General features: G+C 35.8%; 1 protein-coding gene across 1 annotated transcript in view; it reads left to right on the top strand.

Annotated features, from left to right (window-relative positions):
- The window catches only part of DNAH14 (dynein axonemal heavy chain 14), a 227,336-nt gene that overhangs the window by 88,133 nt on the left and 124,712 nt on the right, over nt 1–14,491 (top strand). Inside the window, exons 37-44 of the mRNA XM_066360143.1 lie at nt 674–883; nt 1,973–2,066; nt 3,408–3,616; nt 4,758–5,010; nt 6,268–6,352; nt 8,776–9,002; nt 11,748–11,864; nt 14,116–14,274. Of these exons, the coding sequence (XP_066216240.1) occupies nt 674–883; nt 1,973–2,066; nt 3,408–3,616; nt 4,758–5,010; nt 6,268–6,352; nt 8,776–9,002; nt 11,748–11,864; nt 14,116–14,274 (1,354 nt within the window). The remainder of the gene's footprint in view (nt 1–673; nt 884–1,972; nt 2,067–3,407; nt 3,617–4,757; nt 5,011–6,267; nt 6,353–8,775; nt 9,003–11,747; nt 11,865–14,115; nt 14,275–14,491) is intronic.

A 14,491-nucleotide genomic window follows, 5' to 3' on the forward strand; every position in this document is an offset into this window, starting at 1 on the left:
TGAAAATGTAGTGTCTTCTCAGGTCTCCTCTGTGCCTTCACTTTGACGGGGCCTGTGAGTGGCTTTCATGAATCCTCTCTATCTACCGCTACTTTTGAATGTCTTCATTTCCCAACAGTTCCTGTCCTGTCTTCTCCCTAAGGTCTTAGATGGTCTAATATATGTATATCTCCATTTATGACCTCTTATCTTGGGCTTCTGTGGGTCTGTAGTCTTCCTGAAGTTTTTACAAAACTGTCTCCCACCTTTTCCAACTGAAATTCGAGAGAGGTGGCATAGACCCCAGTTGTTCAGGGAGCCCCACATGGTATGTTGTGAATAAGGTCGCTTGAGTGCCAACTCTGACCTGAAGCTCGAACCTGCATCCTACTCTCCCTCACTTCTACACTCAGCCTGGCTCCAGACACACCACATCCTAACTCATGAGCTGTGTTCCTAGGTGAGGCACAGTGGAATTTTGTTTTCATTATTTTTCTAGGATTTTTAAAATAATGATTTGAATATTATGAATAATTTTGATACATCAATTTTTATAGTTCCTTACAAGTTGCGACATTTACAGAGAATCTTTGATATGAAAGACCTCTCCTAAACCCTTTGGTAATAACAGTGCAAGAAATTAAATAATTGTACCATAGTTAATGACTTTAAAAACCACACTGGATTTTTTCAGATTTCAGGGAGAAAAGGGAAAGTGGATGTTTGTGTTTTAAATCCAAAGAGTATCACTATTAGTGAACTATATGGAAAACTGAATACTAATACTATGGAATGGACCGATGGGTTATTATCAGCAACAATTCGAAATTTTGTTAATACTACAAAGAGTTTGAAAAAAGATAATGATCTTGAACTAAAGTCAAGAATCTCAGATTTATCTAATGTAAGTTTGGTATGGCATGATTATTTTTATTTGACTATTGTAGATTATTTCATTATCTAAAGACTGATATTAGTCTGGTGGTGGTGCAGTGAATAAAGTGTCGACCTGAGACGCGGAGGTTCCAGGTTCAGAACCCTGAGGTTGCTGGCTTGAGCGCAAGATCATCAACATGTCCCAAGGTCGCTGGCTTGCCCAAGGGGCCACTGGCTAAACTGAAGTCTTACAAGTCAAGGCACATATGAGAAGCAATCAGTGAACAACTAAAGTCATGCAACTATGAGTTGATGCATCTCATCTCTCTCACCCCCACCAAAATAAATAAATAAATAAATACTGATCTTAAAGCATCATTAAATATTTACTGGTGGATAAGCAAATTTTAAAATTATGATCAGTTAAAAAAACGACAAGATATAAAAAAACTAGAAAATACACATTGTTTTAAAATGGTCAGTAAACAATAAAAAAAGATGTTTGCTCTTAAAGGAACACAGAATATATTAAGTGATGAGTCTGATATCACCAATATACTATACAAAGTACTGACGTACAAAAATACTTTAATAGAAAAGTGAGGCCCTGGCAGGTGGTTTAGTGGATAGAGCATCATCCCTGGGAGAATGCCTGGACTCCATTCCAAAAGTATTCATTCAGAATTGCCAAGGATGAAGTGTTAGAATCTGCAGTTTAAGGACCATGCGGGTAATTCTTATGTAGCCTAAAATTTTAAAGGTCTACCATGAAGGGAAGTCTAGGAAAACTATACCCCAAAATGTTAACTGTGATTTTGTGTAGATAGGGGAAATTAAGAGAATTTTTGCTTCCTCCTTTGTGCTTTGTTTTGTTATTCAAATATTATATGACAAGCATGTGTTATCTTTCTGGGGGAGAAAACTGAAAAGGAAGTTCTAAAAGAAAATGACCTGGCGTCACAATTCAGTTAATTATACTGTGGTGGTTATGTGTTGGTCTTTTCAGCTACAGCACCTTCTACCTTTTATATTTTGTCACAAAAGAAAGCATGTCGACAGTCCATTTTAGTTGGCAAGTGTGCTCAAATAAAAATGTAAACATTATTGATTATTTTAGGTTTTCCAACTCGATTCCTCTAATATAGCAGATATCAATGATGATATTTTTAAGAAGGAGATGGAGAAAGATGTTAAAATTACAGACAGTGAGAGTAAGTATTGTTATTAAATTTAATAAAGATGATTAACATAAAAAATAAACTGAACTGATCTGAGCTTTGCTTATATTTTGTAAAACATTTTTGATTAGTGATATTTTGTTCTTATACTATTGATATTTTTTCTTTGTGTGCTTATTTAAAGTGTGTATAATTTGACCACATGTTATATATAATTATGTTATGTAAATACTAGGGTTTACATAGCCCTTTTAGTTTATACCAAGTCACTGTTACAGGTAGAAATAAATATTGTGTGAGTATCAGCGGTTGCCAAATGAAATAGTGTCGCCACTGAAGTGGTACTCCATACAGTCTGTGCACTCCCAGGCAAGGTCATGCAACCCAAGCAGAGTCATCTAAAATTAATGTATACCCATCACGTGCCACTGTGCTACACGCCAGGGAGACAGAGATGTATATAACAAAGTCCTTGTTCCACAGGAGCTGACAATCTGCAGGACCCCAGCCATTGCTTTCACTGTACCCTGGAAAACCTCCGATCAGCACATCCCACCCTAGGGCATTTACGTTCCAAACTTTGAAAGAGACTTCAACTGTTGCTTCTACTTTCTTAGAACTTCTAAATTTTTTGTGTATTTCTTTTTGTTATTCAGTTTGGGAGACTGCAGTGATTGGGCATAGTAAGTTTCCTTCATAGGGTTTTAAGAAAACCCCCAAGGCAGGTATTTCATCCAGAGAAAGCCCATCTCAGCAGTGGTGGCTTCTGGATCCTTCCTCTCCTCCCCTGTTTGGGGAAATTTTAATGTCTTTTAAGTGGCTAATGACTCTCTCTCTCCATAGGGATCCATTCATACCTCCCCTATCCTGACCAATGGATTTTCTAAAACTATGGAGCAAAGCGATAGGTCTGGAGAGTGGAAAGAGGAGTACATGGGTTCTCAGTGTGAAATATTAAAATCTATTTGATTCTTTCTTCAAAGGACATCAGTTTCCCTTTCCTACTTCCCAGAGGCAGCATGTCCACAAAATGTTCCTGGGTGGAAGGGTGAAACCCATGCACCACATTATGGAAAAGATAAACTCATGGCTCTTTTTCTTATCCAAATTCTAAGGGCTAATTATACAATTCAGCTGGCAAAGGCTATTGAAACAAAGTTTCAAGCATTGTTAAGTATATGTTATGAATATTTATTCATATTTAATAGACATTAGAGACTACGTATGAACACATTCCCTCTAGTGTTTTTCAGGATATTGTTTTTTATCTTAATTAGAAAGTACTTTCTTAAATAAAATAGAATATTTGCAAGATTGCAATGAAAGAAGATTAGGATTATTCTCAGTTACATTAAAAATATTTTTTTTCTCCAGGATTCGATTGGCAGTGGATTGTCTTAGATGGTCCAGTGGATACCTTTTGGGTAGAAAACCTAAACAGTATGCTAGATGACACTAGAACATTGTGCCTAACAAATAGCGAGAGGATAACTTTAACCAATAAAATAAGAGTGATTTTTGAAGTGGACAGCCTCTCTCAGGCCAGTCCTGCTACTGTCAGCCGATGTGCCATGGTCTATATGGTAAGTTTTTGAAATCAGATTTCATAACAAAGAAAATGTATTGTTTAGGTAACTAACCATTATCTACAGAATTTTTAATTAATTTATCTTTCTTCTTTTCCAATGAGAGGAGGGGAGATAGACACCCGCATGGGCCCCGACCAGGATCCACCCAGCACCCCTGTCTGGGGCCGATGCTCTGCCCATCTGGGGCCATCCTTGCAACCAAGCTATCATTAGCACCTGAGGCGGAGGCTCCATGGAGCCATTTTCAGCACCCAGGGCCAGTGCACTCAAACCAATCGAGCCATGGCTGTGGGAGGGGGAGAGAGAGAGAGCAGGCAGAGGGAGAAGGGTGGAAAAGCAGGTGGTTGCTTCTCCTGTGTGCCCTGACCAGGAATTGAACCTAGGACTCAGACTTCCACACACTGGGCTGACACTCTACCACTGAGCCAACCAGCCAGGGCTGGTATCTATATAATTTTTAATATTCTATTATTACCAACAGAGTGACCTCAGTAAAAGTTTTGTGTCCCCTAGAGGCTTGTAGCCCAGAAATGAATATAAATATAATTACTACTGTTGCTAATACTACTCAGTAATTGCAATGTCAATATTTTCCACAACTATGAGTAAGTAGTGCCTTCCATAGACTGGTTAGGCTGCTGGTATGAATTATTTTTTTCAACAGAGAAATATTTTCCCTGAAGCCTTGTCACACCCACTCATGACTCTTGGAACTTGTGAAACACATTACCAAAAGAGTATTGAAAAGGTAGAAGACACAACAAAGAATAAATGTTTTCTAGACATGAAATTAATCATTAGCCATTACTAGCTCTATGTTCTAATCTACTTAATTTAATGAATCCAGCTAAGTACAGTGCTGATATTTTGGGTAAGCAATTCCTCTCACTACATATACACACACCTCTCTACACTTAGTCCTCCAAATGCTATTGACTTGTAAAACCACTGTTAAAAAAATCAAAAATATTTCAAGGAAATTCTTGAAGCTTTTTTGATCCCTTTCCCTTTAATGAACAATGATTCTAAACCGTATTTGGCAGAGGCAGTGGTGAATTAGAGAGATAGTAAGAAAGTAGGTGGGCACTGTATTTTTATGTTTTTACATAAAATTATCTTGTGCTTTTATTGTTAGGATCCTGTTGATCTGGGATGGGAGCCTTATGTTAAGTCTTGGCTTTTGAAAACATCTAAAATTATGAGTCAATCAGGAGTGGATTGTCTTCAATTCCTGATTCAAATTAGTGTCAAAAGTGGACTACAGTTTATAAAGAAATACCAGCAATTTCAGCCATTTCCTGTACAGGACATTACAATCGTTAGAACTCTCTGCAGAATTCTGGATGCTTTCTTTGAATTCATGGGTAAACATGGAGGCTTTGGACACTGTAAGTTTTCCTCCCTAAATCATACTAGTGAAAAAGCTAATTATATATTAGCTAGTCAATGCAAATTGTCTATCACCTTTTATTAGACTTAATGAAAGAAAGAAAGGAAGGCCAGGAATTTTTAGTCCACTTGAACCAAATGTAGACGCGTGTGGATCAAGCTAAAAATCATTTATAGAGGAGTGTATTTATTTAACTTTGTTTTGTTTTGCGTGAGAGAGATAGTGACAGAGAGAGGGACACATAGGGACAGACAGGAAAGGAGAGAGATGAGAAGCATCAATTCTTCATTGTGGCACCTTAATTGTTCATTGATTGCTTTCTCATATGTGCTTTGACCAGGGGGCTCTAGCAGAGCAAGTGACCCTGTGCTCAAGCTGGTGAGCCCATGCTCAAGCCAGCAACTTGAGGTTTTGAACCTGGGTGCTCTGTTCCAGGCCAACACTCTATCCACTGCTCCACCACCTGGTCAGGCTATATATTTATTTAAGTTCAAATTTTTAAATATTCTATATGTAATATTTAAATCCTATATGTTTATATAAAAGACCATAATGAAATGCACCAACATTGAATGATTATTATCTATGGATAGCAGAATTATGGGTTGTGGTTATTTTCTTTTTTATAGTTTACCTGTTTTACAAGAATCCTATATTATTTTAACATAGAGAAAACAAACGAAAAGTAATCTAAACTCAAGAATGACTAATCATTCTTTGTGTTTCTCTGTGGAAGGTATGACTTGGATAAAAAAAGATCGGTGATAGGAGGGGGACAATTAAAATCTGCCTACAGTGTACCTATTTGACATTTGTTTTGACACATTTCTTATTTGAAAACATACAGGGTCTTTCTTTAATGCTCTACTTTATTAGGACCAATTTATTCATTTTGTAATGTGTACTGTGTTTGGAGATAGTCACTTGATTTTTTTTTTTTAATTTCATTTTGAAACAATCAAACTTACAAAAAAAAAATCACCAGAATAGAATAAAAAAACAAAAGTATACAGATTATGCTTCAAATAACAAGGATCGATTCAGGCAATTGCAGGTACATTTCTGTGCTCCTCTTTTCTTAGAACATGCCTCCCACTTTGGTCAGGTGAGATAACTCCAAGGTCCCATGTGTAAAACAGAGATGTTCTCCTGTGACGATTCACAAACTAACCAGTGTTAAAAATTAAAGCTCACTAGTGAATCAGCTAAATTTTAACTCTTGTTAATTCTGGAAAAATACTCTTTCATTTTGAAGGTGAAGATTTGAAGAACGTTTCAATTGGTGATAAAAGTCATCCTTATTCGACAGTTTCCATCAGATTCAAGGATGTAGATAAGAGGTCAGTTTCATTCATTCAGCAGGCATGTTTTAATACCTACTAGGTGCCAACCCCTCAAGTACACAAAGAATGACTTTCAATAAGCCAATATTTTTATGACTTCATAACATCAAAATCCACTTAAAGTTATTTTATTCCAGCTTAGTGTCTTGTACATCTAATACAAGATAACTAGATTTTTATGATACATGAATAATCTGAATACATTTGTCAAGATTCTGTACATATTTGAGAAAGAAATAACATTGATATAAATATATTTTATGAATTGGCTATTTATGAACTGATAACTATAGAATGAGTTACTAAATATTTTGGAGCTTTGATTTTTTTTCTCATTTAAAAAACTGGAGTACCAATGCGATGTGTTAGATATGCAGAATAGTGCCTGGTGCACAGTAAGTGTTCAATAAATTTTATCTATTGAAATGATTAACTCTACAATTCTTCTGCCATTTTGTAGAACAGGAAAGTCACTATTGATACCTTCCTATATCTCACTATGAGTCCCCAAGACATCCAAGTCACATTTGCTTTTAAATAATAGAACATTCTAAATATGGTTTTACTCTACCTGTCAAGTCTGCCATCAAATTCATTCACTTGCCTACCTCTTGTGTGTCAGCACTCTAACCCAAACGTTTATTATTCCTTGCCTTTACTTGGAGACTATGATATGGTTTCCCTAAATCTTCCAGTCTGTTCTCAACATGACAACTATATATTATTTTGTATTTTTATTCAGTTGCAATTCGCCATAAAAGAATATTTATAAAATATGTGTAAGATAGAAATAACAATACACAAATATCCATATATATACCATTTAGTTACAGAAAAAAATATATTCGTTTGTCTTTGAAGTCCCCTGTGTACCTAGATTTTATGGAATCCCATAATCTGAGATAACCACTGTCCTGGATTTTGACTTCTAATCTATCACCAAACAGTATATTTTTCAACTTCGCATGTTTTTAAACTTGAATGGAATCACTCTCTCTTCTTCTGTGTTTTGCCTTTTTGTCCAATGTTATGTCCCTATAATTAATTCATTTTCACTGATGACTAGTAGTCCATTGCATAAATGTGTCACAATTTATCTGTTGATAAACATATAGGTTATTTTCAATGTTATTACAAATATACTGTGATTAATATGCTGGTACATGCTTCCTGGTATTTCTATGCAAGAATTTGATTTTTTTTTTAAACATAAATTACAATGTTTCTTTTTTATAGTCATTTAATGACTTCCTATTACACTCAAAATGAAGGAAAAATGTCTGGGTTCGGCTTTAAAAGCCCCTCCCTCCGCCACCTAACTCACCTCCTAATCTCTTTCACTAGTTATGTATGGGCTTCAATGACGCTAGTGTTTTTTTCTTTTTTGTTCTTCAAACTAGCCATGATCCTTTGACCTCGTGGCCTTAGTACATATATTCCTTCTGCCTAAATGATCTTCCTCTTACATTTGGACAAATCTCACTCATTCTTCAGGTGTCAATTTAACTGTTCCTCAAAAAGGACTTCCTGAGTCCTACAATCTAAATGATTTATTTCTACTATATTCCCTGTAGTATGTTAGATTCTTTATTCTTTACACGTCATATGGGTTATTGTTCTTTTTTTTTTTTTTTTTTTTTTTTTTTGGTCCAGGAAGTAAGGGATCATGTTTGTTTTGTTTAGAGTAACTGCTCTGTAGTCAGAATTTAATAAATATTTGCTGTATAAATTATTGCCTATTACTAGAAATTACAAATAGAATTGTACACATGTTATCCATTAATGATTGCCAATAAATTTTAGTTCAGTGATGTACTTTTAGGATTTTTATAATTTGTAAATAATTTTATGAGAATGCTAAATCCTGAAACTATTTTAAACGTCTTCGAGTCAAGCCCAAACCTTCTGCTCAGTCCCATCACCCTCAGTCTTTCCCCTACAGAATGTCAGGATCCCAAAGATCAGGGTGACCGGGGTTGACCCAAATTGGAGACCTCCCCAGATTTCCCTTACCTGGCTTCAGCCAGGTTGAACTGAATCAGCTCTAAGACTTGGTTAAGAGGAGTACATAGTTAGGACTGTTCACCCTTGTCTTTCTACATAAAATAGAGAATTATCAGTTCCTCTTCCAAAAGATAGATAAACTCACAGTGAATAAGTTGACCTAAACTAAAAGTGAATTATATATACTAAATAAATAAAAGTTGACTACAAATCTCTTACACATATGGTGCTTTGAAAATAAAAATTGTAGCAGTATATAATTTACATGACTTACCAAAGGAAAAGTATACATTAGCTTTAAAATTTTTATGTCAATACCTAACTATTATAATTTTTAATAATGCAACTTTGAAATATTGAAATAAATTTCTTTCTAAAATTTTTAACCTTCACCCCTCCACATTTATCTACTCCAGGGCTGAAACTACATGGTTTCTGGAGAAACATCCTGATAAGTTACCAATAATGATTCAAAAGCTTTTTGTATTTGCATTTACTTGGGCATTTGGAGGAACTTTAAAACGAAGAGATGAATATGAAAATGATATATTGTATTCAGGTTTTCAACCAGCTTCTTCTGCAAGAATATCATATGATTTTGACAATCTTGTGCATGAATTATTTGAAAACAACTTGCAAGTAGGTAAGTTCTGGGAAGGAAAAGTCATCATTATGCTTATGTTAGAATATAAATTGGAGACTATATGATTGGGCTTAGAAGTACACTCTAACACCCTTTCTCCAATGAAAGAGGCTGAGGAAAATTAGATTCCTGATCGATTTCTGGTTGCTACACGATGATAAATCCTTGAAACTATGAGCTCAGCCAAGCAGAGCTCATCAGTCATGTGGCTGGGTCTTTATTATACATATTGTCATGTAGTCTGAACTTCTGAAGAAAATTATTATTATAGCTTCATAGTTCTATTTTGAAAAATGCTTTCTTTCTAACACTTACAAATAATATTTTCTCAATCTTTTTAAAACCTTAGATCTCCTAAGCAGTTCTGATCAGTGGAATCAATCCCAATACTTAGAAACATTAGATCTTCCCAAATAGCTGTTACTGATGAAAGGAACTTGGACCAAATAACATATCAATAAGAAGCAAGATACTGAACAATGAATGTATTTGTTAAATAAAGATGAGAGCTAAAGCCTGACCAGGCAGTGGTGCAGTGGATAGAGCATCGGACTGGGGTGCAGAAGACCCAGGTTCGAGACCCTGAGGTCTCCAGCTTTGGGACCCTGAGGTCTCCAGCTTGAGTGCGGGCTCATCTGGTTTGAGTAAAGCTCACCAGCTTGGACCCAAGGTCTCTGGCTTGAGCAAGGGGTTGCTCGGTCTGCTGTAGCCCCACGGTCAAGGCACGTATGAGAAAGCAATCAATGAACAACTAAGGTGTTGCAACGAAAAACTAACAATTGATGCTTCTCATCTCTCTTCGTTCCTGTCTGTCTGTCCATATCTATCCCTCTCTCTGACTCTCTCTGTCTCTGTAAAAAAAAAAAAAAAAAAAAAAAGTGATGAGAGCTAAAAACATTACCAAACATATAATGCCTACTAGTTTTTCTGATGGAACTTTTAAAGTATCATTTGAGGTTATCTGTAAAAGTTCCATTTAAGAAATCTATATTGCAAAGTTTTTGTCATTTCCTGGGAAATTAATATCAAAGACATTTGGTATTTAAATACAGTGGAATATTGGTCATCCATGAAACAGAAGCAAATCCTGCTATTTGTGACCACATGGATGGATCTTAAGGGCATTATGCTAAGTGAAATAAGGCAGGCTGAGAAAGGCAAATACTATTGATATATGATCTCACTTATATGTGGAATCTTAAACAGCCACTTAGAAACAGGGAATACAATGGTGGTTGCCAGGAAATGAGGAGATGTCGGTCAAACAGTACAGACTTCCAATTGTAAGACATAAATTCTGAGGATGTAATAATGTGTGTCAGAAAGACTATAAATAACAATAATGTATTGTTTATTTGAAAGTTACTAAGAGAGTAGATCTCAAATGTTCATACACAGAAGAAAGGTAATTATATGAGGGGATGGAGATGTTAACTAACCTTATGGTTATCATTTCACCATAGGGTGTGTATCAGATCATTACCTTGTACACTTTAAACTTATTATTGTCATTTGTGTCTCAATAAAACTAGAAAAGTAATTTTTTTAAAATCAGTACTACCACGTGTTAGCATGGAGGCAGAGTAATGGGAATGTTCATATATTGCTAATTGTAAACTAAAATATGCAGCCACTCTGGAAAGCAGGATGATGGCTTCTAAAAATGTTAAATAGGCACTTACCTTCTGACCCAACATTTCACCTCTAGATATTGATTCCAGAGAAATAAAAACTTATATTCACACTAAAACCGATACACAAATAGTTATGGCAGCATTATTCATATTTGAAAAAATTGTAACAGCTCCAGTATTTTTTAGCGGATAAACAAATTGTAGTACATCTACACAAGGGACTACTACTCAGCAATAAAAAGAAATTAACTATGATGAGTAATGAACAGTCGGGATGAATCTTAAATGCATTATACTAAGTAAAAGAAATCAGCTTTAAAAAGCTAGGTATTGTGTGATTCAATTTACATGACAATCCAGGAAAAGCAAAATAAAGAACAGATCAGTGGTTGCCAGAGGTTAGTGTTGGTAGAAGAGTCTGAATACAAAAGGGGGAGTATGAAGGAATTCTTTAAGGTTTTAGAATAGTTCTGTATCTGTCTAGCCTGGTGGTTACAAAAATACATGCATGTGCTAAAAAAAAAAACAAAAACTCATAGAACTATATGCCCCCAAAAAGTGAGTTTTACTGTATGTAAAAGTTTCATAAATGATTCAAAGGAGTATATCAAACATTAACACTTACCTTCATATGGTGAAGCCATGGCTAAATGCTTTTGCTTTGTGTGTACTGTATTTTCCAGAATCTATTAAGAAAATTCATTCCTTTTATAACAGTAAAGCAAGTGTAATTTGCGAATAAGTATCAAAATTCTCTAATGTATTGGTTTGACCACAACCAGTATGTTACTGGCATTTGATAATATCCAACACATGATAATAAGCAGAACTTCTGAGTAAAATTTCAAAGGATATCAGATCATGATTCACCTTGCTTTCTCGATACAAAAAAAAAGACAAAAAATTAATAAAACTTTACTTTTATACAATTAAAGATTAGAAGAAAAAACATAGGCTCATTGTATAGCTTTCGATATACCCTGGTGAATGCTTGTTCTGGTTCAACAATCAAGTCTTTCAAATAGAGATCATATTATAAGTGAAACATTGCATAAATGAACCTCATTCCTACTTGGATTTATTTATATACTTTTATTATTTTCCAACATAGGCATTAACCTACCAAACGGCAAACATTCTATCTTTGAGTATTTTGTGGATCTACAGCAATGTGAATTCATACCGTGGTCAGAATTACTTCCTAGTGTTCAGACACTAATTCAAAGAGGTAAGGGTTATTATAGGAATTATACTTTAATTTTTCTAAAATATTGGGAATATTTTTATAAATTAGTTATGTCAGCAACTTTGAGGATTGATGTATTCCAAGTTTGTGTAGGAACCAGTTTAGATCCACGTGGTGAGACAAAAGTAGGTTCATGGTTGTTCATATGGAAGAGAATATAATTTATAATACAAGAATAAACTGTGTTTTGCATACTCACAACTGTAAGCCTCCATTTGCCCCACCTTGTATGTTTACATGCCTTTAAAAAAAACCTTCGACTATTACTTTCTGAGAAAGTTAGAATATATTTGATAGAGCCAGTTGTACATTGTAAAACTGTAGTTCATTGAAAGTCTTACTAATGGAAATATTTATTATTTACTCAGCTGGGATTATTGAAAGGAGAAAAGGGAAAGGACCTCTTCTAAAATAAGAAAAAACATATTTAAGAACTACACTGAGGTCCTGGCCAGTTGGGTCAGTGGTAGAGTGTTGGCCTGGTGTGTGGATGTCCCAGGTTCGATTCCTGGTCAGGCACACAAATACCCATCTGCTTCTCCACCCCTCCTCCTCTCATTTCTCTCTTTCACTCGCTCTCTCTCTCCCTCTTCCTCCCTCTCCCTCTCCTTCTCTCCCTTTCTCTCCCTCTCCCCTCCCCCTCCTGCAGCCATGGCTCGATTGAAGTGAGTTGGTCCCAGGCTCTAAGGATAGCTTCATGGCCTCTGCCTCAGGTGCTAAGAAGAGCTCAATTGCTGAGCAACAGAGCAATGCCCCAGATGTGCAAAGCATTGCCTCCTAGTGGACTTGGTGGGTGGATCCCAGTTGGGGCACATGCAGGAGTCCCTCTCTGCCTCCCCTCCTCTCACTGAATTAAAAAAGGGGGGGCTACACTTGGTTGTAAAGGAAACTTTTAGTTAGAACAGAATAATCCTAGTTTGACAGATACCATGGAAGCTATATTGTTTTTATTCTCAATCTTCTACAAAAAAAGTGGAAAAAAAGATATGGAAAAATTGTATTTTGAGAGCTTGTTGAAGTTTGAGGCAAGAACTTAATGATCAAGCTTCATGTAGATTTCTTGCAAATATGAGAAATTCAGTATTCAAATTGAATTGAATTGCTTTGAAGTTAGGTTTCACTCATCAAAGAATTTCAAAGTTTGGTTATAAGAATTTTGACAGAAAACACCCAGAGCTATCAGAATCATAAAGCATCCGAAAAGTTCTAACTCTAAATTAACTTCAGTTGGAAATATCATGGTTCTATTATATTTGTCACTGTGAGTACTATTGGGCAATCATATTTATTTAAAACCTACAATTTTTTTTTATCATATGTTAAAGCTAACATTGGGTCATTTTAATCCTTAGCTTTTACCACTATATAAAAATAACAACTGAATATCAGTGCACATAACTCAGTATCTTACCTTACCACTGCAGTGGGAAACCGTTGGCATTTTCTACAGTGTGGGAACTAGGTGATGAGGATGAGACTGACTGTTCATTGCATACCTTTATGTACTTTGAATTGTGTTCCATGGAAATGTGTTAGGTGTTCAATTTTTAATTTAAAAGAGTGAATAAAAGTTGAGGAAATGGGATACAATGTGTTGTATTTACCCCTTTTGAGAGTTTTGGCTGTGTAATGGGGGGGGAATGGGTGCTATGAGGAAGCTGGTCAAGGAAGATTTGGTTTAGTTTTGTGTGTGTGTGTTATTTAATATGAAATTGCCAATATTCAGGAGTGGTTTTTACTAACAGAAATGTCAATTCCACGTGGCTCAACCAATAAAAATATTGGAGAGATTAGCACATATATGCTGTTACAGTGGAAAATTCCAATAAAATGAAAGTCAGGTAATGGGGGCAGGGGGAGAGGGATTATCAAAGAGATGAAGTTCTTTATAAAAGGATTTCAGGAGCCTTTGTCAGGAGAGCTACTTACAGAGACTTTGCATCGCATGTGAGAGCAGATAGGTTTGGTGGTAGGAAGTCAGAGAGTGTGCATGCAGTGGACTTACATATGTGGGTGGTGAGTTTGCCAGTTCAATGGATGAATAAAAGGGACGATTTCTGAGATCAGCAGAGAACCCCAGGCACTTGCAACAACTTTGGTTTGTTTGTATATGTTTAAATTGCTTTGTAATGTACTGACTCTTCCAGAAAGTGTTTAGTAACTACCTAAAAGATGAAATGAACTTTTATTTATAGATTATTTGAAGCTTTTTCTTTTTTGAATTTTAACTTAGGAACTTCATTACTAGCTGAACCTCAAGGTTCTAGTGAAAACATCTTGAAGATAACAGAATATGGAGAGAGCATCAAGTATACTGCTACCAGAGACACGACGTGCCTTTCTTTTCTCATTAGCCTTCTTTTAAAGAATTCTTTTCCTGTACTTCTCACAGGTATTAAAAATATTGACAGGAGAATTTTAGAGTTAAGAAGATGCTTAGGCCCTGACCAGTTGGCTCAGTGGTAGAGTGTTGGCCCCACGTGTGGGTGTCCTAGGTTCAATTCCAGGTCAGAGCACACAGGAGAAGCACCCATCTGCTTCTCCATCCCTCCTCCTTTCCCTTCTATCTCTCTCTTCGTCTCCCACAGCCATGGCTCGGTTGGAGCAAG

Source organism: Saccopteryx leptura, chromosome 1 (assembly GCF_036850995.1).
Source record: "Saccopteryx leptura isolate mSacLep1 chromosome 1, mSacLep1_pri_phased_curated, whole genome shotgun sequence".
Lineage (NCBI taxonomy): Eukaryota > Metazoa > Chordata > Mammalia > Chiroptera > Emballonuridae > Saccopteryx > Saccopteryx leptura.